The following is a 23,087-nucleotide window of genomic DNA, read 5'->3' as shown; positions in this document are numbered from 1 at the left end:
ATAGTATACCACCTGTCCAAGGCCATTCAGACTGTCACGCTATTATTCAGCACCCTACTATTCTGCCTGTTTTAATTCCAGAGAATGGGCAGCCAGTCCACTACTTTCGATTCATCGCTCCTGACTATCGAATATGCCCTCCAGCGTGATTTCCGATCATCTACCCCCAAAGGACAAGGAAGATGACTTGATCAACGAGATACAACAGTCTCTTCTTTGCGGACTTGAAGCTGGCCAGCGAGTAAGAGTCGAGGCAGCCGAATCGTACGCCAGTTCAGAGGCTCAGCCTCTTCGCTGCCATCAAGTTGCCCCTTCACCCTGCATGCTATTGAAGATCTCTGCGAATTGCACGTTGCAAACCTAATTGCCTTTGTCGGCCCAGAACTCACTTACCATCTCCATCTATTATGGCTCGAAGCTTTATCGTCTCACGGACACAGATCTTACCTTTGCCGAGGTTAGGACTTTTGTACTTTATGATATATACCAGGCTCCCTTCAACGGAACCAGAATCGAGGAAGTCATCGACAGTGGGGACCAGCGTTTTCAGAAGTCACCCAGTAACCGCGAGTTGGCAGAGTCAGGCTCCTTCATTGTGCGATACATCAGGTCGACCTCGCTCTATCTGTCTAAGGACAAAAATGACCCCGCTACCCTACATAGGCCCTCTTACTGGAGTTCGAATCCACGACACATTCTGGTTGTGTCAAGCTCGGAAAGCTGATGTTATCCTAATGAACCGTGGACCTATCCCTGCCCCAGCTTGGACATACGATGGGACTCTTCGCGGAAACTGGTCATACATTGATTGTCTCCACCTGAATGGATCTGCTGCTGTTGATTTCACCTCGTCTAGACGTACATGCCCGAATTTTGAATGCCGTCCTCCACGCCGCTCTCACGAAATTTCTGTCGGAACTACATTGGACGCTCAGGACTATTCACGCAGACCACGATATCCGACAAAAGCGTGATCTCTGGATCTGGTACGGGAGCATGCAATGCAATAGAGACTTTTCGACAAGCGATCCTTGGTCTTCATACTACGACGCTCAAGGTCAGGAATATCCCCATTTCATATATGTTTATTCACAACGCACACAGTATACATGCACAACTTCATTCTCTCCAAGATCCTTCCCCACTATGGAATTCTCTTCCTTCCTTTGCCGAGCGTGGATTCCGTCGAATGCTGGAGACCCAGCCCGAACACTCCTTTTGGAGAGACAATCAAACGTAAAATTTTCAGCCGTTTGGGCTATATTTTCGTGTGAGACGACGGGAGGCGGTGAGGACGGATTTCCATCGAGTATGATCACTTCTTTTTCTTTGGTTTCCTCCCCTTCTTTGAAGTACCCGACTGTATTGTGTTTTCCTCCCGTTTCCTCATGAATCCTCCTTTATTCAATGCGTCCTTCGCAACCTCTGATATTCTCCGCCACCGCTCTGATCCCAGCTGCACTCCGCCATACCACCTTGAGACCACGACGACAACATTTTCGCATCGTGACAGCTCCAGCAAACGTGCCAGATGATCACCAGCGCCGCTCTCGCCGCCGTCTTGTTGTCCGAGCGAGAGTTTCGTAGATTCAGATGACACACGGTAAGCGTACATGCAGTGGGTCGCCCGTTTCAACTGGGGCAGACTCGTGAGATGGTCTATAAATTCAGGCACCATGTCCCCATCTCGAATCTCGGTAGCATGTGCAAGGAAGGTGGACTTGTGGATAGTGATTCTCTCCGACGCGTAAATAGGGCGAGGCCATCTTGACGTGTCTGGTCAGCTGCCAGATTACGCTTCGCTGTTACGTTGAGGTTGGTATTTTTGCTCACCTCCATTATCTCCACTGGAGAATCGTGCTTGATTTGGGAGCATCCTTGACCGGATAGGGCGTAAGGACGCGATAAGGTATTTTATCATCAAATGGAGCCGTGATGGAAGACGATTGAGAGTCGCAGCCGGTACCGGACCGGAAGATCCGTGTGGTTTTGCTCTGCGCTACGTCTGCATCTCAGACACGTTGTACATTGAGGACCAATTGCTGCCAATTGTGATCCGGAGAAATCACAGGTTCATGCTTTGCCTCTATACAGCTTGTACCGGGCTAGAAGCAATCGCGTTCACGAGGTCTAATTCGGCCGAGAGAGTATATAATGAATCACAAATTCCCCCTCTTCATCTTACTCACTCACCGTCATCATGCGTCTGTTCATTTACAGCTTTAACCTTGGCTTTGACTGAATTTGTGGTACAGGCCTGATCATTCGTCAAGACCCCCTTGCTGTCGGCGACTACATTGCCAATTACATTTGCAAACGGTACGTCTACAATCTCGGCAAGCAGGAGAATATTCTTACGAATATCCCAGTATCAACGATTTCGCACCTACCCCAGCAAGACCCTTCGTTCTTGGGTTGCCCACTGGGTCTTCCCCAATTCCCACCTACAAAGCTCTCATCCAACTCGTCAAAGATGGAAAACTATCGTTCGTCGTGTTCATACGTCTTCCCCCAGTGTCTCATCAACTTCATAGCTTCAAAAATGTCGTAACGTTCAATATGGACGAATATGTTGGTCTCCCGCGCGATCACTCCGAGTCTTACCACACTTTCATGTTCCGAGAGTTCTTTTCGCATGGTGTGTTACTTCGAGTCTTGCCGACCATGATGAAATGCTAACGGTGTCATCGGCAGTGGACATCCCCCCAGTCCAGGTGCACCTCTTGGACGGTAACGCCATTGACCTTATCGCTGAATGCAAAGCGTATGAAGAAAAAATCAAATCATATGGAGGGATAGAACTCTTCTTGGGAGGTATCGGCGAGGACGGGCACATAGCCTTCAATGCAAGTGCAATCTAGGCTTCTTGACATTGTCTCACTTCTTTTCGGTAGGAACCTGGCTCTTCTCTTGCTTCAAGAACTCGTATCAAGACTCTTGCATACGACACCATTCTCGCTAATGCGCGTTTCTTCAACAATGATATTGACTCTGTTCCTCGTATGGCACTGACCGTTGGTGTCGCGACCGTTCTGGACTCGAGAGAGGTTGTGGTTGTAGTCACAGGGCAGAGAAAGGCTCTGGCGTTGAGCAAAGCGATCGGTGGCCTCCGTTAGTCAAGGTGCTCTAGCCTGGTACTGATTTTGTTTGGTAGAGGAGGGCGTCAACCATTTGTGGACTCTCTCTGCTCTTCAGCTCCATCCTTGGGCACTTATTGTGGTCGACGAGGACGCCACGGCTGGTCTGTCGCCTCCGCCTGTTAGAGAGAAGAAGAGTTCTGATTGCTTTTGAACAGAGCTGCATGTCAAAACCGTCAAGTATTTCAAGTCTATCGAACGTGTACAAGACGAAGTCGAAGAGCATCAGGCGAGGCTTAAGGTGAAGGGTATTGTCGAGCAGGTCGGAAGCATGGAGTAGAACATTGTATTAGAATTCAATATGCACGGTCCAGGTTGTTTACGCCCGTTAAGCAAGTAAGGCTATACCGAGAATGTATCATCTAGAGCTTTTTGTTTATTAGATCTATCGAATATGTATTCAATAGATGAATAAATCGGTTTTTTGTTTTCTGGATGTGTTTCATGTAAGGGTTTCCTTCTCTCCAATCCGTACAGTGCTATGACGCAGAAGCAAAAAAAATGCTTCTCAATGCTGACATATGACGGTCAAAGTCATCCATTTTCCGGATAGATAGCTACAGAACAAGATAGACATAAATGTACAACAGTATTTCTTCGTAAACGACGGGTCAAGAGGAGGGATATTCTGAACTTAGGGAACAGGGCAAAAGTTAGACGAAGTATTTGATCTCAAACTAAGTTGTGGATCGCTTACTTTTGACACAAACATATAAAAGATAGCATCTTAGGTAAACAGAAATGTTTCAGTGATCTCTCGCCAGAGGTTGTTCGATATATGGAGGTGGGTGCGGTTCAGTTACCGAGCTTGAGGAAGCAGCGAATTCCGATAGCTGATTGCCGGTAGAAGCACGAGAGTATTTGGCCAGGACTGCACCCTGCTGGCGATGGGCCATAGCATGAGAATTATAAGGATCATCTGTCTGACTCGGAGAGGTCGTACGCTGTGTTTCCGAAGATACAGGGGGGAATACAGTATCATTAAATGAATATCTGTGGAATGGGTTGGTCGATCGAACAGGTGCTGGTGACTGAAAGGTATTATCCGGCACTGGCTGCTGATAGGACACCGGAGGATCAGTGCCTGAGTATCTGTGGAATGGGTTGGTCGATCGAACGGGTGCTGATGACGAAAAGATATTTGGTTGGACTACTGGCTGCTGATAAGGCAGCGAAGGAGCGTAAACGGGAGGGGGAGGAGCTGGAGCTGGGGCAAACTGTGTCGATGGCCAAGTTGCACGTTGCACTTGGGCAAGGCGATACTTGGCCAGGGAATTTCTTAAGCGCCGTCGCCTCAGAAATGTCATGAAGGCAGAAATGACTACAAGTCCCACAACTGAGGAGAATGGTAAGGGTCCGGCGATACCCTTCAGTGAAGTACTCGTACGTACATGCACCAACGATCAAACCAATGAGTTTGGCAAAGTTGGTAACACACTGTTCACCATAGGAAGATGTGAAAGTCGAGCTAGAGCTATGTTCAAACTAATGTTTCGATATTGAAGTAAATTCCTACCCATTTGACGTGCAATCCTGAAAAACTGAGGCTCCAAATCAGCCTCGAATAGCCAAATTGAGGAAATACGCACAAGATCCCATTCTTTCACCTCATCAGCGCGCTGGAGAAGGCCGTTACGTGTGTAGGATATCTACATCTTAACACCCCTGGGAACTTGGATGGCATTGCGGGCCAACGATCACGCTTTTTGCTTGTCAGCGGCTTCCATGTCAAACTTGGCGAAAAAAAAGTTGACCTCTTGTCGCGTCCTTGCTCGACCGCGACAATGACGGAGACACTTGTCCAATCCACTGTTCTAGGGAAACGAAAGGTTCATCCGGCAACAGATTTTGTTCTTCATCTTGCTTCCAGTCCAGAACCAGGCCCTACAGACTCGGAATATGAGGTGCCGTCGACGAGCAAATCTGACGTTCCTTCCAAGCCTATTCTCGTCAACGGGAAGCTCGTTAGCTACACGAAGAAAAGATATAGATGCACCTTTGAGGGTTGCGACAAGGCTTACTCAAAGCCCTCACGTTTAGAGGAACACGAACGTTCACACACAGGCCAGGTCCGTCTTTCAGTTCTGAGCGCATCATCATCACACTGAAATTCGATTTCAGCGCCCGTTCGTTTGTGATACATGCAGCAAATCGTACCTTAGGGAAACCCATCTGCAAGCACATGCTCGAAGCCATTTACCTGAATCTTCAAGACCTTTGGTATGCCAACTGCCAAATTGCGGGAAGCGATTTTGGACTAGACAGCATCTCCGTGCCCATACGACTTGGCACAGTGGTGCCAAGAAGTTTACTGTGAGTGCACTGTATATCCTCCCGAGCAATTTTGACCGCTGTTATCAGTGTTCTGAACCTGGCTGCGGTGATGCCTTTATGAAGCACCATCATCTGCGGACGCATATCTGTACTACGCATGCACCTCCTGGAACGAAACCTTTTCAATGTACCCACCAAGGCTGTACAAAGTCTTTTGATACCAAGCAACATTTATATACCCATGGCAAGATTCACTATGGTGAGTTTCCTGTAAAGCTTATAGTGCTTCCCCTATGAATGCCTCTGTAGACAAACGGTACACATGCGTACATCAGAATTGTCTCGCCGCGCCAGGCCAGTCACCTACATATTATTCTACGTGGTCATCTCTGCAACGTCATATCCGCACCGCACATCCTCCAACCTGTGCACATCCCTCCTGTAATGGCAAAACATTTTCTACCCAGAAGGGCTTGAGAGCACACGAGAAGCTCCACTTAGAGTGGGACGCCGAGGCCCAACTAGAAGCAAACGAACCTCCTCGCAAGAGGCGACGCGGTGGAGAACTTGGTCGGGACTGGCTATGTGATGTCGAGTATTGTGGGAAAGACTTCAAATCTGTATGTATTTGCTATCCAAATTCACAAGCCCATACCTGACTCCTTCCAGAAAAAGGCTTTGACGACGCATCACAACGTCACCCACCTTTGTAGAAGAGACCATGTCTGTCCTTATGATGATTGCAAACGGGCGTTTGGATACAAGCACCTCCTCCGGCGCCACTTGGCTAAAGTGCATACCCCTTCCGACGAAGAGTCGCTCTCGGACCGTGAAGAGTCGTCTTCATCTTCGGACGAAGAGACAGCCAAATTTGATATCGACGCGCTTACAGGCAATTTGTACAAGCAGAGAGCGAAGAAGAAATTGGAGTCCTCTCCAAATGCACTCCCTTGTCCCTACCCTCGGATGCATGAGGCTGGTTTGCCGTGCAACGGCACTCTGAGCGAAGGAAACTGCGATTACGTGTTCAGCCGAGCGTATGACTTCCGGAGACATCTTGCGTCGGTGCATGAATTGCCTCTTGAGAAGGAGGAGGTCGATGCTTGGGTAAAGAAAGCTAAAAGGGCCAAGTTAGATACCCAGCACTAATAGAATATACGTTTTGAATACTCTCATTTATTCCACGTTGTGCTGAATGGTATACGACTCAAACTCTAATCAATACGGTTGCTATTACCTCCACATGAACGAGAGGAACGTCGATGTACAAAAGTAAGAATGTGCGATGCCATGTCATAAGCATCCTGATTTCCTCGATATCGGTCCGATTCTCCGAAACCCTTTTCATGTGATAATTGTGTGGTCCCATACCCCTTTCTCTCTTACATTACTATAGACCGACTTGGGTATGGTTCGAGTTCCTTTCATCAGCCGCCTATCTCTTTTGGAGTATACCGCTCTTGTTCTTGGTTTTTTATTCCTTACCCTCGAAACTATCCTTCGTCTGATCGTCCTTTTTCTTCCAAAACCCATCATCAATTGGTTCTACAGACGTTCTCGAACTATCTTCAAGTACACTGTCGGACCCCCGCAAAGCAAGTCTCCAGAAAAGAAGGCTTCAGATCTCGTTTTACATGCCAGAGATTTCGGGGAGCTCTGCGATATTTACGGATATACACCGGAGGAACATGTCGTGATGACAAAGGACGGATATCTACTCGGCCTTCATCGTTTGCCTTCGAAAGCGGGGAGACAAAAGACGAGTCCGGGAACAAGCACAGGAAAGCCTGTTGTGTATCTTCATCATGGTCTCTTGATGAACAGCGAGGTCTGGGTCTGTCTCACTGACGCTGAACGTTGTCTTCCATTCACCCTCGTTGAGAATGGTTATGACGTTTGGCTGGGGAACAATCGGTGAGTATTTCTGTCACTCTAATAGGTGTCTTTCTCAATCAGGTTCAGAGGTAATAAATATTCCAAAAAGTCAATACACCATAATCCGAACTCGTCAAAATTTTGGGACTTTAGGTATGCATCCCTTACAAGTACCGTTAACCATCCTTATTGGCTTGTAGTATCGATGACTTCGCCTGGCACGACATCCCTGATTCCATACATTATATTCTGGACATTACCAAGTCTTCAAAACTCAGTTACATCGGCTTCAGTCAGGGTACCGCACAGGCATTCGCTGCGCTCAGTATACACCCCCAGCTGAACGAAAAAATCAACGTTTTCATAGCTCTTGCACCTGCTGTCAGCCCCGCCGGCCTTGCACAGCCTATCGTAGACGGTCTCATGAAAGCTTCGTATGTCAGAATCTACGTACGACCTCTTTCTATCTTGTTTACACGCTTTGGCAGGCCAACTCTCGTCTATCTTTTCTTCGGCCGTAAATCTATTCTCTCTTCAGCAACGCTGTGGCAAGCTATTCTTTACCCTCCAATATTTGCCTCCGTGATCGACACGTCACTCGTCGTCTTGTTCAACTGGCGTAGTCGCAATATCTCGCATTACCAGAAGATATGCGCCTACGCACATCTGTACTCTTTCGCCTCTGTCAAGGCTGTCGTGCACTGGTTCCAGATCATGCGTACCGGTGCATTCCTAATGTACGACGACGATCTGTCAAGTATGTCACCTGTGATGAGGACAACGATGCGCACGTACAGGCCCGCAAGGTTCCCTACAAAGCACATTGTTACCCCCATTGTGCTACTGTATGGAGACGAGGACAGTTTGGTCGATATTGAAGTCATGGTGGAGCAGCTACCGAAGCATGTCGTCGTTAAGAGGTTGGCAGGTTATGAGCACTTGGACATTTTGTGGGGAAAGGATGTTCATAAAGACGTGATTCCCCATGTGCTGGAGACATTGGAAGCTTACAAGGCTCCGCAGAAGATGGATAATGGGCTTAATGGCACTTCATGCGAGTAGATGTATCTTATCAGCGTGTTTTTTTTTTTACCGCATTCATATATTTATGAACGCTAAGTAATTGTTGTGTTTACATCGAGGAGAAATGGCGGACCTCAATTTTTACAGTACAATTCAAAACTATTTGTTCATAGCCCGAGATAACAGCCCCTTGACTCGATGTCACTGGAAAAAAAGTTGTCAGTCAGGGAGAGTCTCTCTAGTATTAGACACGCTATAGCGTCGAGTGTCGTACGAACGTGCATTGGCAGCAGATGATACCACGCTGAGAAGCCCGGGCGATATCCGGCACTACTCGGCCCGGTAGCCGTGTTCTCTTTTCGTACCATCATGAGCCTCAGCTTGAGCAGAGCCTGCTTCCGAACGCGCCTTCATCGTACCTTTGCCACAAACTTCCCACGGCCACCTCCGCCACCCACAGAACCTCCCCATGTCACAATGTTCTCCGACACATCCCGCCCACGTCCTTTCCGTGAGCTCCCACGCATAAAGGTATGTCAATCACCCGTCCCACTATCCCTCTCTTGCTGATCTATGCAGAGACGCTGGCCCGCTATCTTGGCATTAAGTGTATTCGGGGTCGCAGCTTGGGGTGTCTTTTATAGTTATGCGACGAACCAGCAAAAGATCTCAAGTTCGGTGTTCAAGCAGGTCTTGCGGACAGCGAGGGATGACAAGGGATTACGGAACGTCCTGGGGGAGGCATTGAGACCTCAGCCAGAGTGGTGGCTTAATGGGGAGCCGAGGGTTCTCGGGGCAGTGAGTCTGGAATACTAGTTCGTTTACGGGGGGTGCTCATTGAAACTTGCAGATCAATATATTACAGGGGCATGTAGATCTAAGTTTCAGGATTCGAGGGTCAAAAGGTGTGTAGTGTCCATTTCCTTTGCATTTTTTCTGTCTCGCTTCATTGCTGCTCAGGTTCTGGTACCGTCTACTTTACCAGCGTTAGGAGAGAGAAGGGTCTCCCGTATGATATTCGTGCGTTCTCATTTTGTTTTTCTTTTCGTCAATCTGACTGACTTGCATGACTGAAGTCCGATTTAAAGTTATAGCCGACGACGGAACCGTCGTGAACGTCGACTCTAGCAAGGTCTAAAACATATAGTAAAGTATCCTTTGCTTATTCCCTTCAAGTCGCTGTCCCACGACTGTCTTGTAGATGGTACCATATTTGTCTTCATATAATGTCAAAAGTAAAAGCTTTTAAACGTTCCAAGTTTCTACCAGACAGTAGACCTCGTTCAATGAAAAGGCATTGGCTTCAGTCACTAAGCAGTGATCTGTCCCACCAAAATTAGCTGAGCGGACCAATATCTCAACGGATGTAAACAAATATTCACATCTGCGAATAGCATGCGCCCATGGATGAGCAAAAAATTTCTATATGCTTTCTCATCCTCGTTCTCAAGAACGGGTAGAATAACCACGAAAGGGTGTCGGCATAGGATCATCATAGGCTTGATAGTGGTTATGGTGGTACGCATTCCATTGCGCGAACTTTGCCTCGCGTTAATAGGAGTTACTAATGCCCGGTTTATTTAAACTCTCTACACCCCTGTTCTCCATCCTCAAATTTTGCTTGGCGCTATGAGTTCGGCTGTGAGCTTCCAAGTCGAGCTTCATAAAGATCAAGGTGATATCCTTGTTCTGAATCATGTTTTTTCTTTTTGTATCTTCGTTAACCAACCCCATGATCACAGATACCGGAGGATCACACTTGCCCGATGTATCACTACTGTATTCCATAACAAGGAAGCCGTTTTCCAGATCTTGTTGCTCGTCAGTTTCTCAGTCCGCCGATTGAAAGACGCTGCACTTGCCCAGCTCGAAAAATCAAGGAGATAAGGTGGTGTGCATGTTGTATGTGTGTTGTTTTGGTGTTGTATATATCCCTTCAGGTCGTCCAATAGCGGATCCAGAGACGTAAGTAGGCTAGAACTCTCGTTCGGCGTTGTTTGTTTTAAAGGTCTCTAACTTAGTCCCCGTTGTGTCCTCTATCTAGGCACTCTTCAAAAAACATACGCCACTGCATACTTCAAACTTCTCCCTTAGAACTAAGACCTGCGGCGTCGATACAAATTTATGATGGTGAATTTCGGATCCCCATGTTGTTATACATATTGACTTTCCAGGTGTCCACAAGCGAGGGCCGGAACAATTGTATATGTCCTAGACGACTAGGGTTGACGGTTCCTATCGATGTTTCGTTTCGGTGGAAGTACACAGCTGCTCTCTCTTCAATGTATGAGAAGCTGTCCCTGCGCCTCGTCCGACTGGCCGCATTACCAAGCCACGAAGGAGTGTCTAGGTCCGCTCTACCGTGAAGTCAGGTACCCGTTGTGATTCACTGCAGGAGCGAACCTATCGGCGATTATGATTGAACAGCTTATTCATCGAGAACAGACGCTCGTGTGATGAACACCGGGGGTGTGGATGGTCAAAATGCCTTGCGATAAATGGATTCGAGGTATCCATCGCGAAACCCGTCCGATTAGTCGCGTTAATTTAATTTATTACGCGTCCACATGGAGGCGAACGCTGCGAACGTAATGTGGTCACTTTATTGTCGTTCGCATTCAGAGGCGAGCTTTGTCCTTTTCGAATGCAAGACGGTTACGGTGTGGTGGATCCAAGACTTTATCTAAATGGTTCATATAATTGAGTATTCGCGGAGTTGAATTATGCACCCCCATTTTACATAGCACACATTCAATTGAACCAGTTCGTGTGTAGACGAGAGTGTACTTGGTGAAGGAATGGCAAACCGGGAGGCCGAAGGAAGGTTGAAATTACCTAAATGAGCTTTAGTCAGCAGTTCGGACCGTCGTGGTGGCCGTCATCAACCTTGTGGTCGTTGCATTTACTCCGCGACGAGAAATCGAACTGGACGTCGAACGATGCGATACCGTCGAGCTCGAACGAACCACTGATCTTTCGAGAACGACGACTCCGTTTATACTGTTACCAGCTCGGATCGGAGAAACCTCTCTCCGCCGCCATGAATGTCCGCGATTTGATCCACGACTCAGGTCCTTACCAGCCTTATCCACGTAGTAGATCGGCCACCGACGAATCAGATACACGACCAGTCTGCCTTTTTCTTCTTCCTGCTTCCACTTGCTTACCTCTTCTAGGTTACGTCGCCATTAGATGCAATGTTGTCTCTGGCTCCTTCGCGCGCCTCGTCGCCGACCACACCTCCAGTGCAGAATTACTCGAGAAAGGCGAGTATAGCGCTCATTGGCATGAGAGGAGGTGCGTATACTGCTGTTTTGAGGCCAGACTCATTCTAAAAGTCGGTCAGTGGGCAAGACAACCTTAGGGACCATCGCCGCCAAGGCTCTTGCTTGGGAACTTCTAGACACGGACACTATCTTTGAGAAGCAAAACATGCCAATTGCCCAGTACATACAAGCATATGGATGGGACGCCTTTCGCAAAGCCGAGTCGAATATCCTTGCTGAAATCCTCCGCCAGCATCCTGTTGGCAAGGTCATCGCTTGCGGTGGTGGTGTTGTCGAGCTAGAGGCCAACCGCGCCATGCTTCAAAAATTCAGGCAAACAGGACCCGTCATACACGTTTTGCGTGAGAAGGAAGCCGTGCTCAGCTACCTTCGCCAATCCACACATTTTCCTCCTTACATCCATGAAACCTCGAGAGAGGCCTGGGACCGGAGAGAAAAGTACTTTCGCCAGTGTTGCTCGTTTGAGTTTGTCTCCCTTACCGTCCCCATTCCGCCGGCTCCAGAGGGCTCGAAAGAAACTGTCACGCCGGACCAGACCTTTGCTCTCAAACCTGTGGAAGAAGAGTTTTTCCGACTCTTGCGGTTTATCCACGGTGTGGATTGTAACAAAGTTCCTTTGACTCCCCGTAGTCGCCGCTCATACTTCCTCGCTCTCACTTACGAAGACATCAGGGAAGCGGTTGACCATTTGGAGGAAATTTCTTTAGGTATAGACCTATGGGAAGTCCGTGCAGACCTTCTTCTCTCGCAGGATCCTACCTTTATTGCATATCAAATTGCAACTCTGCGCCGACACTCTCCGCTTCCTATTCTGTTCACACTCCGTACCCTCAAGCAGGGTGGTAAATATCCTGATGTTGGTACGAAGGATACTCCTCAAAGCCATTTGAACATTCTTTTCCATGCGCTCACTCTCGGCGTCGAGTATATAGACTTGGAAATGGTCCTCCCAGATTCTATATTCTCTCACATTGTGGAGCACAAGGGAAATGCTAGCATTCTCGTTTCGTATCAAGACTGGAAAGGCAGCCTTATTTGGACTAGTCCGCAGACACGGCAGCTGTACGATAAAATGGTCCGGAGAGGCGCAGATATCGTTAAAATTGCAAGCACAGCGAAGACATTTGAAGACAATATGAGTCTGAGGACGTTTGCGGGCACCATTGAGAGGAATCCTATCCCCTTACTCGCCATCAACATGGGGCCTGAAGTAAGTCTTCCATCGGGTTGTCCAAAGTATGACAACGAATTCCTTTGCTAGGGCAAGATATCTCGAGTACTTAACACAGTTTTTTCCCCGATGTCACATCCTCTGCTTCCTCGAGCTGCGGCACCTGGTCAAATCTCATTCGTAGATGTACAATCCATTCTACATCTAGTCGGGCTACTACCTCCCAAGAAGTACTATGTTTTTGGCTGTCCTATTGCCCATTCTATGTCACCCACCATACACAATACCGCCTTTTCTACCCTAGGGCTCCCTCACACGTACGAATTGAAGGAAACTACGTCAACAGAAGAGCTCAAAGAGGTTATGAAATCTTCCAGCTTTGGCGGCGCAAGTGTGACCATACCTTTCAAAGTCGAGATTATGCCTTATTTACAACATATATCACGGCATGCAAGGATCATTGGAGCTGTCAACACCATCATACGCCTCGCAGATGGTGATTTAAGTGGTGATAATACTGACTGGCGAGCGATCAAAATATGTCTCGTCCGTTCACTCTCACCCGCAAACGTCGTCACCTCAAGCACGACCGCCCTCGTCCTCGGCGCTGGCGGTACCTCCCGGGCGACCCTTTACGCGCTTCACCAGATAGGCGTCATCAACATCTTCATCTACAACCGTACTCGGCCCAAAGCCGAGCTGCTCGCAGAGGAATTCTGCAAGCTAGATCCGCTGATGAAGATCAAGGTGCTGGATAGGCTGGATGTCCCCCTCCCGATTCACCCGCTGCCGACGATGATCGTATCCACGATTCCGGCGACGTCGATGAGGAATGCGGAGCTTATTGATGTGGGGCTCAGAGAGGAGCATCTGAGTGATCATGGTGGGGTGGCGATTGAGTTGGCATATGAGAGGAGGATTACGAAGCTACTGGCGTTGGCGCAGGAGAAGAGGGATAAGGGGATTGCGTGGGCGGTTGTTGAGGGTATTGAGTTGCTGTTGGAGCAGGCGTATGAGCAGGTCAAGATATGGACTGGGAGGCGAGCGCCGAGGACGAAGGTGAAGCAGAAAGTCATGGAGGAGTATGAGAAGGGGAGACGGACAATGTCGTGATATTAAAGTGCATCTTGCCGTGTTGTAGTATATACCATATTGTAACATTATTGGAGGATTGTTAACGCATCTATCTAGCAACATGGATCATGTCAATAAGGATGTAGGTAATCATACAGGGAAATAGTCCAAGCTATGATAGTTTACAAGGAAATGAGACAATGTCATACAACTCCGTAATAACTAAATTTCGTTCTTGTTTCCTATACCTCCAATGACTTTACACCGCGAGGCAGAGCCGACTTACGGGAACGGGTCAAGAACCCAAACACAAACCGTATAGCATCTACCACCAGCCGAATCACCAGCACACACCAAAACCCAATCAGAGACCGACAAACCGAGCGGAGGAACCTGGTCTTCTGCAATGGCGGCAGCTCCCTATACTCCGGGCCATACGCGTCCACAAAACTCTCAGGAAGCCCCTCCCACCGGTCATAATCCTCATAATGTTCTCGATTCGCAGGCGTAAACCCCACCAAATCGTCCAAACGCACGTCCATGTCGTGTCCCCGTGCAACATCCGGCCTGGCAGCCATGTCTTGGAAGAACCGAAAGGCTTCAGAGGCAGTGAAGCGTTTCTGCTTGTCCCGAGTGATCATGCGATCCAAGAGGGGCGCAAGCATCGGGAGGTCTGGAGTTAGGTGCTGGGAGGAGGACAGGTTTAGTGGTGCTCGGTGTTGCGAGATGCCTCACCTGGAATTGAGCACAGAGCATATATCCCATGGCTTCTACGTCGTATGCGAAGGGGTCATACCGGTACTCGCCTTGGGATAAATCCCGCTGGACGGAAATTCGTTGAGCCATGCGGCGGGGAAGTAAACGACTGCTCGGAGAGGAATCCGGACTGAACTGGATGGCGAGATCAAAGTCTATGAGAGCCGGCACAAGCTTCCCAGCATGCTGGAGATCCCGACGAGCCTCGTTCATAGCTGGCAACTTTGGGTTTATGATGTGATTGGCGGCGATTTTGTCTATGTCTAGGTTCTTTAAAGAATTTATGATGGAGCGATATGGTACGGTGGCAAAAGGCTTACTCGATGGACAATATTGTTCTCGTGGAGAAAGGCAAGTCCCTGCGAATGCTTTAGTTCCATGAGTGTCTGTTGAGAGATGGCGTGAACATACTTTCAGTAGGAAATGTATGAAGGTGAGATTGCTACGCAACGTGCATTCCCAAGAAGAGGCACGTCCCCATCTTTATAGTTGAAGTATGAGAAGAAGCTATACTCGTGAAACGCCCACGCATACCTAGGCATGACCACAAAACAATATTCGTCCAGTTCCAAGAACTCGAGGATCGGTATGATACCATCAAAGAAGCCGCTTTGGTTTTGCTTCCCATTCAGAAACTTGTAAATATTCAGTTGGGGGCTGCCTATCTTGAAAGCCCGTATGAAAACATGTCGGGCTTCGGAATCCTGTGCGTAGAAAACTCTGCCCTGGTCGATAAATCATGAGTAGGTGCTAACGAGGTATACAAACTTCGTTACATGATGCGTATTTGGAGCGCCGAACAAGTAATCTCCTTTTGCTCTAGGGCCACTGGTGTATGCGTAGGGAAACGGCTCGTCACAAGACAGACCTACTTGATCAAAGTCCATGGACGGTACGAGAAAATCTGAGGACGCTCCCTTCACCACCAAAGGATAGTAGAGGAAGTATCCTTTATCTTCGAACCATTGACGCACGCGTGTGCTCAGCCACCACTCCCGTAGAGAGCTAGCACTCTTCTCGAAGAGATCGGCGCTTATCTATAGACCCGTCAGAAATGATAATATTCAGGTAGGAAGCGAAGGGCAGTACCAATGGTGTCTTTAGCTCCAGTGATTCAGAAATAGACATGGCAGAAAATGGGCGTCGTGCACGCAATTGCGTCGCATTTTCACAATTATCGATATGCGAGCTACCGGAGAGTTTGTCCAAGATCGCAGTAGACGCGCTGCGCCGCCGTCACTGCGCTCCGAAAGACAGGATTTCCTTCTTCAGAAAGATATGGCTACGCGTGAGTTAGCCATAAATTAGTAACACAACGGTATCGTCCCAAAGCTTTCATCGATATGAGACTGCCCTGCCAGTGGGGAGCAGGAATATCAATTCATGAAGTATCTCAGCGTGGTCGCCCAAGTATATAAATGCGTAATGGCAGGCTTACCATTTCAAATACCCCGAGGAGGAGTTGGTACCTCACACAGCATGCATATGCTGGTGTGCCGAACATCGATGTCGGTGTTCTGCGCTTCTTCGCCCAGGCTTGGGCTTTCTCACTTAAGAACAAGCATGTCTGCAAAACGTACAGGAAGGTCGGGAGGGGGGGCATGATGCAGAAGTGAGTCAACGAATAAATATAAAAGAAACCTCACTTAAAGATTTGACTTGAATTCCAACCGAACTTGAATGCAAAACCCGGCTATGTATCCATCAATTGCAAATTTTAAGTCCTAAAAAGGGCGGCCGTCATGACGTATTACCTCGTTCTCACCTAGACACTATCATTTGCTTTGGCTTGATTGGGCGCATCCCCTGGTGTTCATAGTTTTGGATGTGGTCCCAGTATTGCCTAATTTTGTATGCTCCAAGGCTTGTTCTCCATAGGAATATTTGGACTGCTTTCTATATGTCTTTAGAAGTAAAGGATGTCCAGATTGCAGTTTCTGTGAGGAAGGCTCCTGTGTCTCCAGCAATGTTCCATCTGGCTATGGCAAGTTTCTGGTGTGTTGCTCTTCAGAAGTTCTGTTTACATCATTTCTAATCAGTTTATAGGCTATTGCTTATAATACAGGATATAGTTGCTTTCATGTGCATACCCATTTTTCTATGTGTATCTTCCACTCATCTGATCCAGTACAATCATTTTTTCAGCTATGATATGGAATCCCTCACTCATGTGACCCTGTATTGTGGAATGTACTATCTGCCTTCAAAGAAGTACTCAGAGGCTGATCACTAGTCTTTTCTACACAAAGTCTTTGATTTTGAACTTGGCCACTACCACAAATTGGAACTTGTGGCAGAGAAGGATGATGGGCAATGGGAGTCCAATTTTGACAGACTGGAGTTCTGCAAGTGGCTCACAGCAGCTCTGAACCTTATCTCTATGTGGCACTCTACTCCCAAGTCATTTCCTTCTGCTTAAGCTATTCTTACCAAATTCTGTAACTGTTGAAGTTGACCTGGCATCTTTGAAAGAACATAATGCTGTCCCTCACAAGATGCCTATATGGTGTCTTCCTATAGACATTACAAACAGTGCTACACAGCCTTCATTACTCTGCACTTCAGGCACCATCGTAAAGGCAGATTCCAAGGGTAGAGAGTATTTTCACAGGCCTCTGCATGACTCTCGAGATTGTCACAATCTCTGTCAATACAGAGATACAGAGCTCTGCTCATCCATGAAGAGGGATTGCTGATGCTGTCTCTGTCTCAGTGCTGAGTCTTGGCTGATGCTGATTTATGAGAGACATTGGTGCCAGGTGTCTCTTCTTCATTTCTACTTTTATCCTGCATCTCTAAGTGAGATGAGCTCTGCTTTCTCACTGTCAATCTTTCCTGACCACCAATCCCAGGCTTCGAGGCTTCACCTCCTCCTTCATCTGTTAGTAACTCCTGTTGCCTATCTTGGCTTCATCAGACTTTACCAATCCTCATTCAGTATTACTGGACTATTATTGTACAAGTCATCAAGTTTTTTGTCTCTGACATTTGTCTCTCAAATCTATTGATCTCATCCATGACCTCTAATCTATTGACCAATATTAAATGTGTCACTGTCTTAGCGAAATATTGTGAAGATCTTGTTGAGGAATGTGTCAGAGGTACTGTCAATGTCTTTGACTTTGTAAATAGACTTCACCAGCTTGGCATTTCATCCAAAGCTGCCAGAGATTATATCAGACTTCTGCAGAAGTGGATTAAGCAAGCTGGGCCACAAAGTTCGACCATTATCTCCTCTAACATTCAAGATGGTGACAATGAGGATATTGGTGCATCAGACCACAGAGAGGCCACTCCACCAGACTTGTCTCAGACTGAGGTCGAGGAGTTTCAACAAAAGTGAGTTGAGAAATCCAAGGCTGCTGCTGAACAGCATCAAGAAACCAGATTTCAGGCAGTTGAAGAAGCTGCTTGGGCAATGCTCTATTCAAAGCTTTAATTCATTCATCAGATGTCTAGTATGAATGATCCCCAGAGCTCCATCACTACAGTTCTCACTGGCATTCTGGGGCTCGACAACACTATCTCACCAAAGACAGCTTCTATTTCTCCAACAGTTCTTGCTCAAGCACCTCACCTCATATCCATTGTCACCACTGGCATCTCAGATCCTTATCTTGCTGAGTCATTCTGACTCAGATAAGTTTATGCAACTGAAAAGTCACTTGACAATCTTATCACAGTTCTTCAAGCCCAGTCTCTGTCTAAACCTATTGCTCAGCTATTCTGGCAACTCATCATTCAAGACCAGTATGTTGACTTTTCAAAACTTTTTGCTTCAATAGACCAAGGATATGATCACAATGAGGAGGCAAAAGAGCTTATGGCAGAATATACTATTATCAGAAAGAACATTTTATCTGTCAAGAAGCCTCTCAGATCAGAATCTGACTGGTGCAGAGTGTATGATATCTGGGCTAGAGGTGTTTAGGTTCTCTATCTACACCATGAGACTGAACTCAAAGTTTACTGAGAATATATGGTCGAAGTTTTTCAGGCTGCATCTCATAACTCTATGGTTGCCATTCATATTAATGAAGAAGTTCGGCTGTGATATGCTAAGTTCTCTTTTCCTATGGATGTCTGAAGTGAACTACAAATTCTCATTCTTACCCAGATTTTTCACTCTCCTTTGACTTCTTCAGGCACAAAATGATTTTCATCTGCTTCACTCTCTACTGCAAAAAGGTCAACAGTTCCATGCGAAAACTGGAATCTGGATTTCTGCCAAGATCCATGTGCTAATCGCCATAGGCATAGTATCTATAGCAAATGTGGATCTGGACACTGAGCTAGGGACATCATCGAATATACCAATCTCCTCCAATCAAAAAGAAGACTTAGATTTGAAAGAGGTAACAGCAAAGATAATAGTAGCAGCAGCAGAGCCTAGATCTTTAAAGCCTCAAAAGTGCAAATATGAGGATCAAAATATTGGCCCACATTTTAGGCAGAGCTATGTCTAGTTGAATACTTTCACATCATCCATACCTACATCTCCTGCTGCTCAATCTACTGAGTTGGCCAATCTTCTACCTTCCCCTTCTTTACATCTACTCAATGATCCATCCTTACAGGCTACACTACATGCCTTAAAAGACTTTATTGTAGTCAACATATCATTCAATGTCAATCACTTAGAGAATATTCTTTATTTTCATCCAAATGAATTCTTTGTCTCCTCAGTTATTCATGGTCTTCACAATGGATTCTGGCCTCTCAACTTTGGTAAATGGGAAGACTCCCTCTATGACAAGACTGAGAATTATACTAATGATCTTCAAGATATCAATGAAATACGAGCATTTTGTGATCATGAGGTCACAGCCAAATGTTGGTCATTATCACTACCAGATGGGTTTACACTCTTGCCAGATATGAAAGTATCACCAATGTTTGTAGTCTAGCAAAACAGAAAACCCCATATTATAACAGATCATACTTTCTCTGGTTTAAATGCAGGAATCTCTGCTAGCGAGGCAAAGGTCAAATATGATGATATGCATCTATTCAGTGAGGCTCTTTGCAATGTCAAATTATAACATTCCAATGCTGATTTCACTCTGTATAAAAGTGATATTGCCAAGGCCTTTTTGAATTTACCAGTGCATCCTCTATAGCAAATTCATCAAGTGGTCCTTGTTGACAACTGATATCACATCATTAGGTGGCTTATCTTTGGGAGCTGAGCTTCATATAGGATTTAGTGCTTGGTCTCAGCCTTGTTGTGCTGGATTGAGATTCATCATCTCGATATCACTGACCTCCATGTTTATATGGATGACTTCTTTAGCTGGGATTTCACCAATCACTAAGTTTTCTATTGAGGTCAGCAGTGACCAGCATAGCAAGTACAACTTTTGATATTTTGAGAATATATCTCCTGTCTCTTTGATGATCCAAAACAGTTGCATGGTCAGACTCTCAAAATCATCAGCTTCTGAGTTGATGCCAACTAGGAAAGTATCTCCTTTACATAGCAGTCGATTATCAATGCTAAATCTGAGATTGACTCATTTCTTTCAACACCTGAAAGAGTGCCTATTCTACAGAAATGATAGCATTTAGGCAGATACCTGAACTGGATTCTGAATGTTCTACCATGAGGCTGTCTTGCTCTTTCTTCTTTGTATAGAAAGATAGCTAGAAAGACTCACTCTTTCACAAAGATTTTCATCAATGCTGCAGTTAGAGAGGATCTCTCTTGGTTTTCATCTATTCTGCCAAATTCTATAGGTGTTCATTTTGTTGACTCAGCTCTCTGGGCCGACTCAGAAGCTGACATGATTTTTTGGATGAATGCTAGCTTAAAAAATGCATTATCATTTGTTTTTGCAGGAAACAGTTTTGTATATCAGCTCTATCTACTATCATCTAAAGATATGATCGACATCTTTTTTCTCAAACTTATTGCTATTCTTTTAGCCATCCATTATGCAGTATCTCTACCCAAACCCTCTTATCATCTTTTACTTTTCACAGATAGTCTCGATTCTGTCACTGCATTTGATTCTCTATCGGTATCAGAACCTCTTCACAATAGACTCTTACTCAGAGCTGCAGGCCTGATACTCTATTCAGGAATTGATATTTGTATTTGACATATCAATGAAAAAGATAATATTCAGGCTGATATGCTTTTCCGACTCCTTTTGGATAAATATCATCATAAATTCTCTGCTGACTGCATTCACACTTTCACTTCACTAAGAGATCTACTGCTGGCATGATGGAGACAATCTTTCTAACTGCACTAGGCAAGCATACTTCTCACATTACTCGCTCAGCTTTCTCTCTTTCTCTTCTTGATGAACGTGTTCTATTTCTCCAAGCTCATGCAATTGAGCTCAGAGCAGCAAAGAGTTATGCAACAGAAGCATGGGACTACATATGGTTTTGCATTACTTATGCACTGCCACTTGAACTGACACCACTTACTCTCAGCAAGTATATCACCTATACATCCCAGTTCATCTCATCTGGCCCAAAATACTTGACTGGAGTCCATCACTTTCTAAAAGACCTCTATTCTGACTTCGATACTAGTCACAAACATTCCATGGTGCAAGCTACTATCTGTGGCTCAAGAAAGATGAGAGGTGATCCCATATCCCAAAAACTACCCCTTTAATCATCCTATTTGATCACCTTTTATCTTCTTGCTAACATCTTAGATTCTTATGATGACCTCTTATTTGCCACCATTCTTGCTTACTGCTTCTATGGCTGCCACCAGTCAGATAAGCTCATTTGGAAAAATGACAAACAACTTCAGGACTTTCACAAAATAATCAAATGTTCTTCCTTCATCCTCTAAAAGAACAATGTGCAATATCATCTTCCTTACAACAAGTCTGACTCCTTCTACTATGGCACTGACATCCTACTCATATGACAGGAGCTTGCTGACCCAGTCATGCTCTTATCACAATATATAAAACGTCGAGATCTTCTTCATGGCTCATGTGCTCCACTCTTTCTCTGCAAAAATAGTGATATTCCATCATAAAATTGGTTCGACAAGAAGTTTTTTGCAATTCTAGGCAGAGACTTTGGTGGTTATTTCACTAGGGCTGGAGGAGCTATGTTTTATGCATCACTTGGACTTTCAGAGTCTATCATACAAGCTCTGGGTCAGTGGTCTTCTAAAATATGGACCACTTACATTCAGAAACACCCTACCCTATGAGCACAACTACAATTGGCATATTTACACATTCATCATCCTCCTTCCTAATCTGCAACCTGTTCAACCTTCTTGAACTACTACCACCCCCACCTCTCACCAACCAAAAGCATATAATAGCCATTCACATGTTGCAATCAATTTGAGGGCAGTCTCTGAGGCCCTCGTTATAGCCGGTTACATCCCACTCCTCGAGCGAGCAGCAGAGGCTTCAATGTCATTCTATGAGCTCAAACTATCATCAGAAGTATACGCACAGCCACTGCCGGCGGGTACCTCTCGATCGTCACATCACCGTGACCGTGACCAAAAAAAACTTATGCCAGTCATCCATCCTCTCCGGTGTCGGGTCCTCGCGCGTCCACTCATTCTCAGTCGCTCGCTAACAACTCAAAACAAACCCAAACCGCGCATCACTGAGCTCATCAAAGCCGACATCGCCGATGCTCAAACTCGCGGAATCCTGCAACCCCCACCCGCCGGCTCAGGCCCGCTGAAATCTCTCGTGCACACCTCAATGGAGCTTCTCAAGTTCTACTTTCGCGGTGGACGGGAGATTTTTCGACGGCAGAAGAGTCTAGAGACCCCGACGACGCGAAGGGAGTGGCGGATGCTGAGGACGCAGAAGAGGGACGTGTTGAAGGTGGTGCCTTTCCTGATCACGGCGGTACTCCTCGAGGAGCTGATACCGGTGATGGTGCTGTACGCGCCTGCGATGCTGCCTTCGACGTGTATCCTCCCTGGGCAGGTGAGACGAATCCGAGACAAGAAGGTGGAAAGGGCCCGGGAGGCGCTCCCGACACTCCGGAAGGCGCATGAGTACCTAGAAGTTCACAAGGAGGGCCCGTTCCCGTTCAGGAAGGACGATCTTGATGTGGATGGAGATATGGACTCGTTAGTGGAGCAGGCTAAGAGACGCGCCCGGTTCTGGACATCCAGCGACCGGCGGCGAGCCGTGTACAGTCTGTATGGGCTCGTTCGCATCGGCCTACAGCTTTGGCCCTGGCTTCGCGTCGGCTGGCATATGGATTTCCTCGAGAGTGACGACGTGTGGCTGAAAAAGGAGGGCGTGCAGGCTCTTACTGACGACGAGGTCAGGGAGGCCGTCATCGAGCGTGGCCTGGGCTTCGTGCAGGAGGCAGATGCTAGAAAATTACTGCAATGGTGGCTCAGTCAAGTCGGCGACAGTGATAGAAATGCCAGAGTGAGGGCGTCTGTGGCCTTTGCTGCGCTGTACAAATAGATAATATACAATACTGATGAGCAATACACGTTTATGTCCTATTTCCTGGGAACTAATCGTC

General features: G+C 46.6%; 13 protein-coding genes across 13 annotated transcripts; 10 read left to right on the top strand and 3 right to left on the bottom strand.

Moving 5' to 3' along the window:
• The first annotated feature begins 410 nt into the window (after window positions 1-410).
• On the top strand, window positions 411-1,176 carry BT62DRAFT_928496 (uncharacterized protein). The gene is made up of 2 exons (XM_043185521.1): window positions 411-1,043; window positions 1,101-1,176. Exon 1 carries the CDS (start codon window positions 642-644, stop codon window positions 972-974), a length of 333 nt encoding a protein of 110 aa, XP_043043262.1. The 5' UTR covers window positions 411-641; the 3' UTR covers window positions 975-1,043; window positions 1,101-1,176.
• A 139-nt stretch (window positions 1,177-1,315) lies between these two features.
• BT62DRAFT_978933 (ribosomal protein S5 domain 2-like protein) lies at window positions 1,316-1,876 on the bottom strand (the record flags this gene model as incomplete). The annotated part of the gene is made up of 2 exons (XM_043189395.1): window positions 1,316-1,776; window positions 1,834-1,876. The coding sequence occupies 2 exons, from the start codon at window positions 1,874-1,876 to the stop codon at window positions 1,316-1,318; spliced, it is 504 nt and encodes a 167-aa protein (XP_043043261.1).
• A 107-nt stretch (window positions 1,877-1,983) lies between these two features.
• BT62DRAFT_985255 (glucosamine-6-phosphate isomerase) lies at window positions 1,984-3,417 on the top strand (the record flags this gene model as incomplete). The annotated part of the gene is made up of 8 exons (XM_043189926.1): window positions 1,984-2,204; window positions 2,256-2,319; window positions 2,370-2,486; window positions 2,535-2,638; window positions 2,695-2,846; window positions 2,895-3,102; window positions 3,155-3,241; window positions 3,296-3,417. Exons 1-8 carry the CDS (start codon window positions 2,201-2,203, stop codon window positions 3,415-3,417), a joined length of 858 nt encoding a protein of 285 aa, XP_043043260.1. The 5' UTR covers window positions 1,984-2,200.
• A 242-nt stretch (window positions 3,418-3,659) lies between these two features.
• BT62DRAFT_928491 (uncharacterized protein) lies at window positions 3,660-4,829 on the bottom strand. Its single transcript, XM_043185520.1, has 5 exons — window positions 4,727-4,829; window positions 4,654-4,679; window positions 4,529-4,605; window positions 3,835-4,473; window positions 3,660-3,770 (listed from the first exon to the last, which is right to left on the bottom strand). The coding sequence occupies exon 4, from the start codon at window positions 4,442-4,444 to the stop codon at window positions 3,884-3,886; it is 561 nt and encodes a 186-aa protein (XP_043043259.1). The 5' UTR covers window positions 4,445-4,473; window positions 4,529-4,605; window positions 4,654-4,679; window positions 4,727-4,829; the 3' UTR covers window positions 3,660-3,770; window positions 3,835-3,883.
• A 23-nt stretch (window positions 4,830-4,852) lies between these two features.
• BT62DRAFT_963223 (uncharacterized protein) lies at window positions 4,853-6,646 on the top strand. Its single transcript, XM_043188675.1, has 5 exons — window positions 4,853-5,206; window positions 5,259-5,450; window positions 5,499-5,670; window positions 5,721-6,031; window positions 6,081-6,646. Exons 1-5 carry the CDS (start codon window positions 4,922-4,924, stop codon window positions 6,558-6,560), a joined length of 1,440 nt encoding a protein of 479 aa, XP_043043258.1. The 5' UTR covers window positions 4,853-4,921; the 3' UTR covers window positions 6,561-6,646.
• Window positions 6,647-6,760: 114 nt separating this feature from the next.
• Window positions 6,761-8,403, top strand: BT62DRAFT_963222 (triacylglycerol lipase). The gene is made up of 4 exons (XM_043188674.1): window positions 6,761-7,325; window positions 7,374-7,439; window positions 7,487-7,720; window positions 7,775-8,403. Exons 1-4 carry the CDS (start codon window positions 6,820-6,822, stop codon window positions 8,346-8,348), a joined length of 1,380 nt encoding a protein of 459 aa, XP_043043257.1. The 5' UTR covers window positions 6,761-6,819; the 3' UTR covers window positions 8,349-8,403.
• Window positions 8,404-8,678: 275 nt separating this feature from the next.
• BT62DRAFT_886770 (DUF1783-domain-containing protein) lies at window positions 8,679-9,447 on the top strand (the record flags this gene model as incomplete). Its single annotated transcript, XM_043182892.1, has 5 exons — window positions 8,679-8,840; window positions 8,889-9,107; window positions 9,160-9,214; window positions 9,270-9,329; window positions 9,386-9,447. 5 exons carry the CDS (start codon window positions 8,679-8,681, stop codon window positions 9,445-9,447), a joined length of 558 nt encoding a protein of 185 aa, XP_043043256.1.
• Window positions 9,448-11,184: 1,737 nt separating this feature from the next.
• BT62DRAFT_928487 (shikimate-5-dehydrogenase) lies at window positions 11,185-14,046 on the top strand. The gene is made up of 4 exons (XM_043185519.1): window positions 11,185-11,439; window positions 11,486-11,606; window positions 11,656-12,806; window positions 12,858-14,046. Exons 1-4 carry the CDS (start codon window positions 11,350-11,352, stop codon window positions 13,878-13,880), a joined length of 2,385 nt encoding a protein of 794 aa, XP_043043255.1. The 5' UTR covers window positions 11,185-11,349; the 3' UTR covers window positions 13,881-14,046.
• A 17-nt stretch (window positions 14,047-14,063) lies between these two features.
• On the bottom strand, window positions 14,064-16,200 carry BT62DRAFT_917368 (uncharacterized protein; the record flags this gene model as incomplete). Its single annotated transcript, XM_043184036.1, has 8 exons — window positions 14,064-14,098; window positions 14,128-14,527; window positions 14,577-14,867; window positions 14,918-14,956; window positions 15,009-15,078; window positions 15,132-15,322; window positions 15,470-15,634; window positions 16,036-16,200. The coding sequence occupies 8 exons, from the start codon at window positions 16,198-16,200 to the stop codon at window positions 14,064-14,066; spliced, it is 1,356 nt and encodes a 451-aa protein (XP_043043254.1).
• Window positions 16,201-16,430: 230 nt separating this feature from the next.
• BT62DRAFT_605318 (uncharacterized protein) lies at window positions 16,431-16,866 on the top strand. The gene is made up of 4 exons (XM_043181571.1): window positions 16,431-16,448; window positions 16,508-16,592; window positions 16,644-16,679; window positions 16,743-16,866. Exons 2-4 carry the CDS (start codon window positions 16,564-16,566, stop codon window positions 16,828-16,830), a joined length of 153 nt encoding a protein of 50 aa, XP_043043253.1. The 5' UTR covers window positions 16,431-16,448; window positions 16,508-16,563; the 3' UTR covers window positions 16,831-16,866.
• Window positions 16,867-18,243: 1,377 nt separating this feature from the next.
• Window positions 18,244-18,528, top strand: BT62DRAFT_885778 (uncharacterized protein; the record flags this gene model as incomplete). The annotated part of the gene is made up of 1 exon (XM_043182847.1): window positions 18,244-18,528. A coding segment is annotated over one exon (285 nt), but the record flags the coding sequence as incomplete, so codon positions are not given.
• A 622-nt stretch (window positions 18,529-19,150) lies between these two features.
• On the top strand, window positions 19,151-19,504 carry BT62DRAFT_886459 (uncharacterized protein; the record flags this gene model as incomplete). The annotated part of the gene is made up of 1 exon (XM_043182881.1): window positions 19,151-19,504. A coding segment is annotated over one exon (354 nt), but the record flags the coding sequence as incomplete, so codon positions are not given.
• A 2,614-nt stretch (window positions 19,505-22,118) lies between these two features.
• On the top strand, window positions 22,119-23,075 carry BT62DRAFT_928486 (uncharacterized protein). Its single transcript, XM_043185518.1, has one exon. The coding sequence runs from the start codon at window positions 22,301-22,303 to the stop codon at window positions 23,024-23,026; it is 726 nt and encodes a 241-aa protein (XP_043043250.1). The 5' UTR covers window positions 22,119-22,300; the 3' UTR covers window positions 23,027-23,075.
• Window positions 23,076-23,087: the final 12 nt, after the last annotated feature.

Source organism: Guyanagaster necrorhizus, assembly GCF_019112545.1.
Source record: "Guyanagaster necrorhizus MCA 3950 unplaced genomic scaffold BT62scaffold_5, whole genome shotgun sequence".
Lineage (NCBI taxonomy): Eukaryota > Fungi > Basidiomycota > Agaricomycetes > Agaricales > Physalacriaceae > Guyanagaster > Guyanagaster necrorhizus.
The sequence above is the reverse complement of the archived record's forward strand: the minus strand, read 5'-3'. Positions and strand labels throughout refer to the sequence as shown.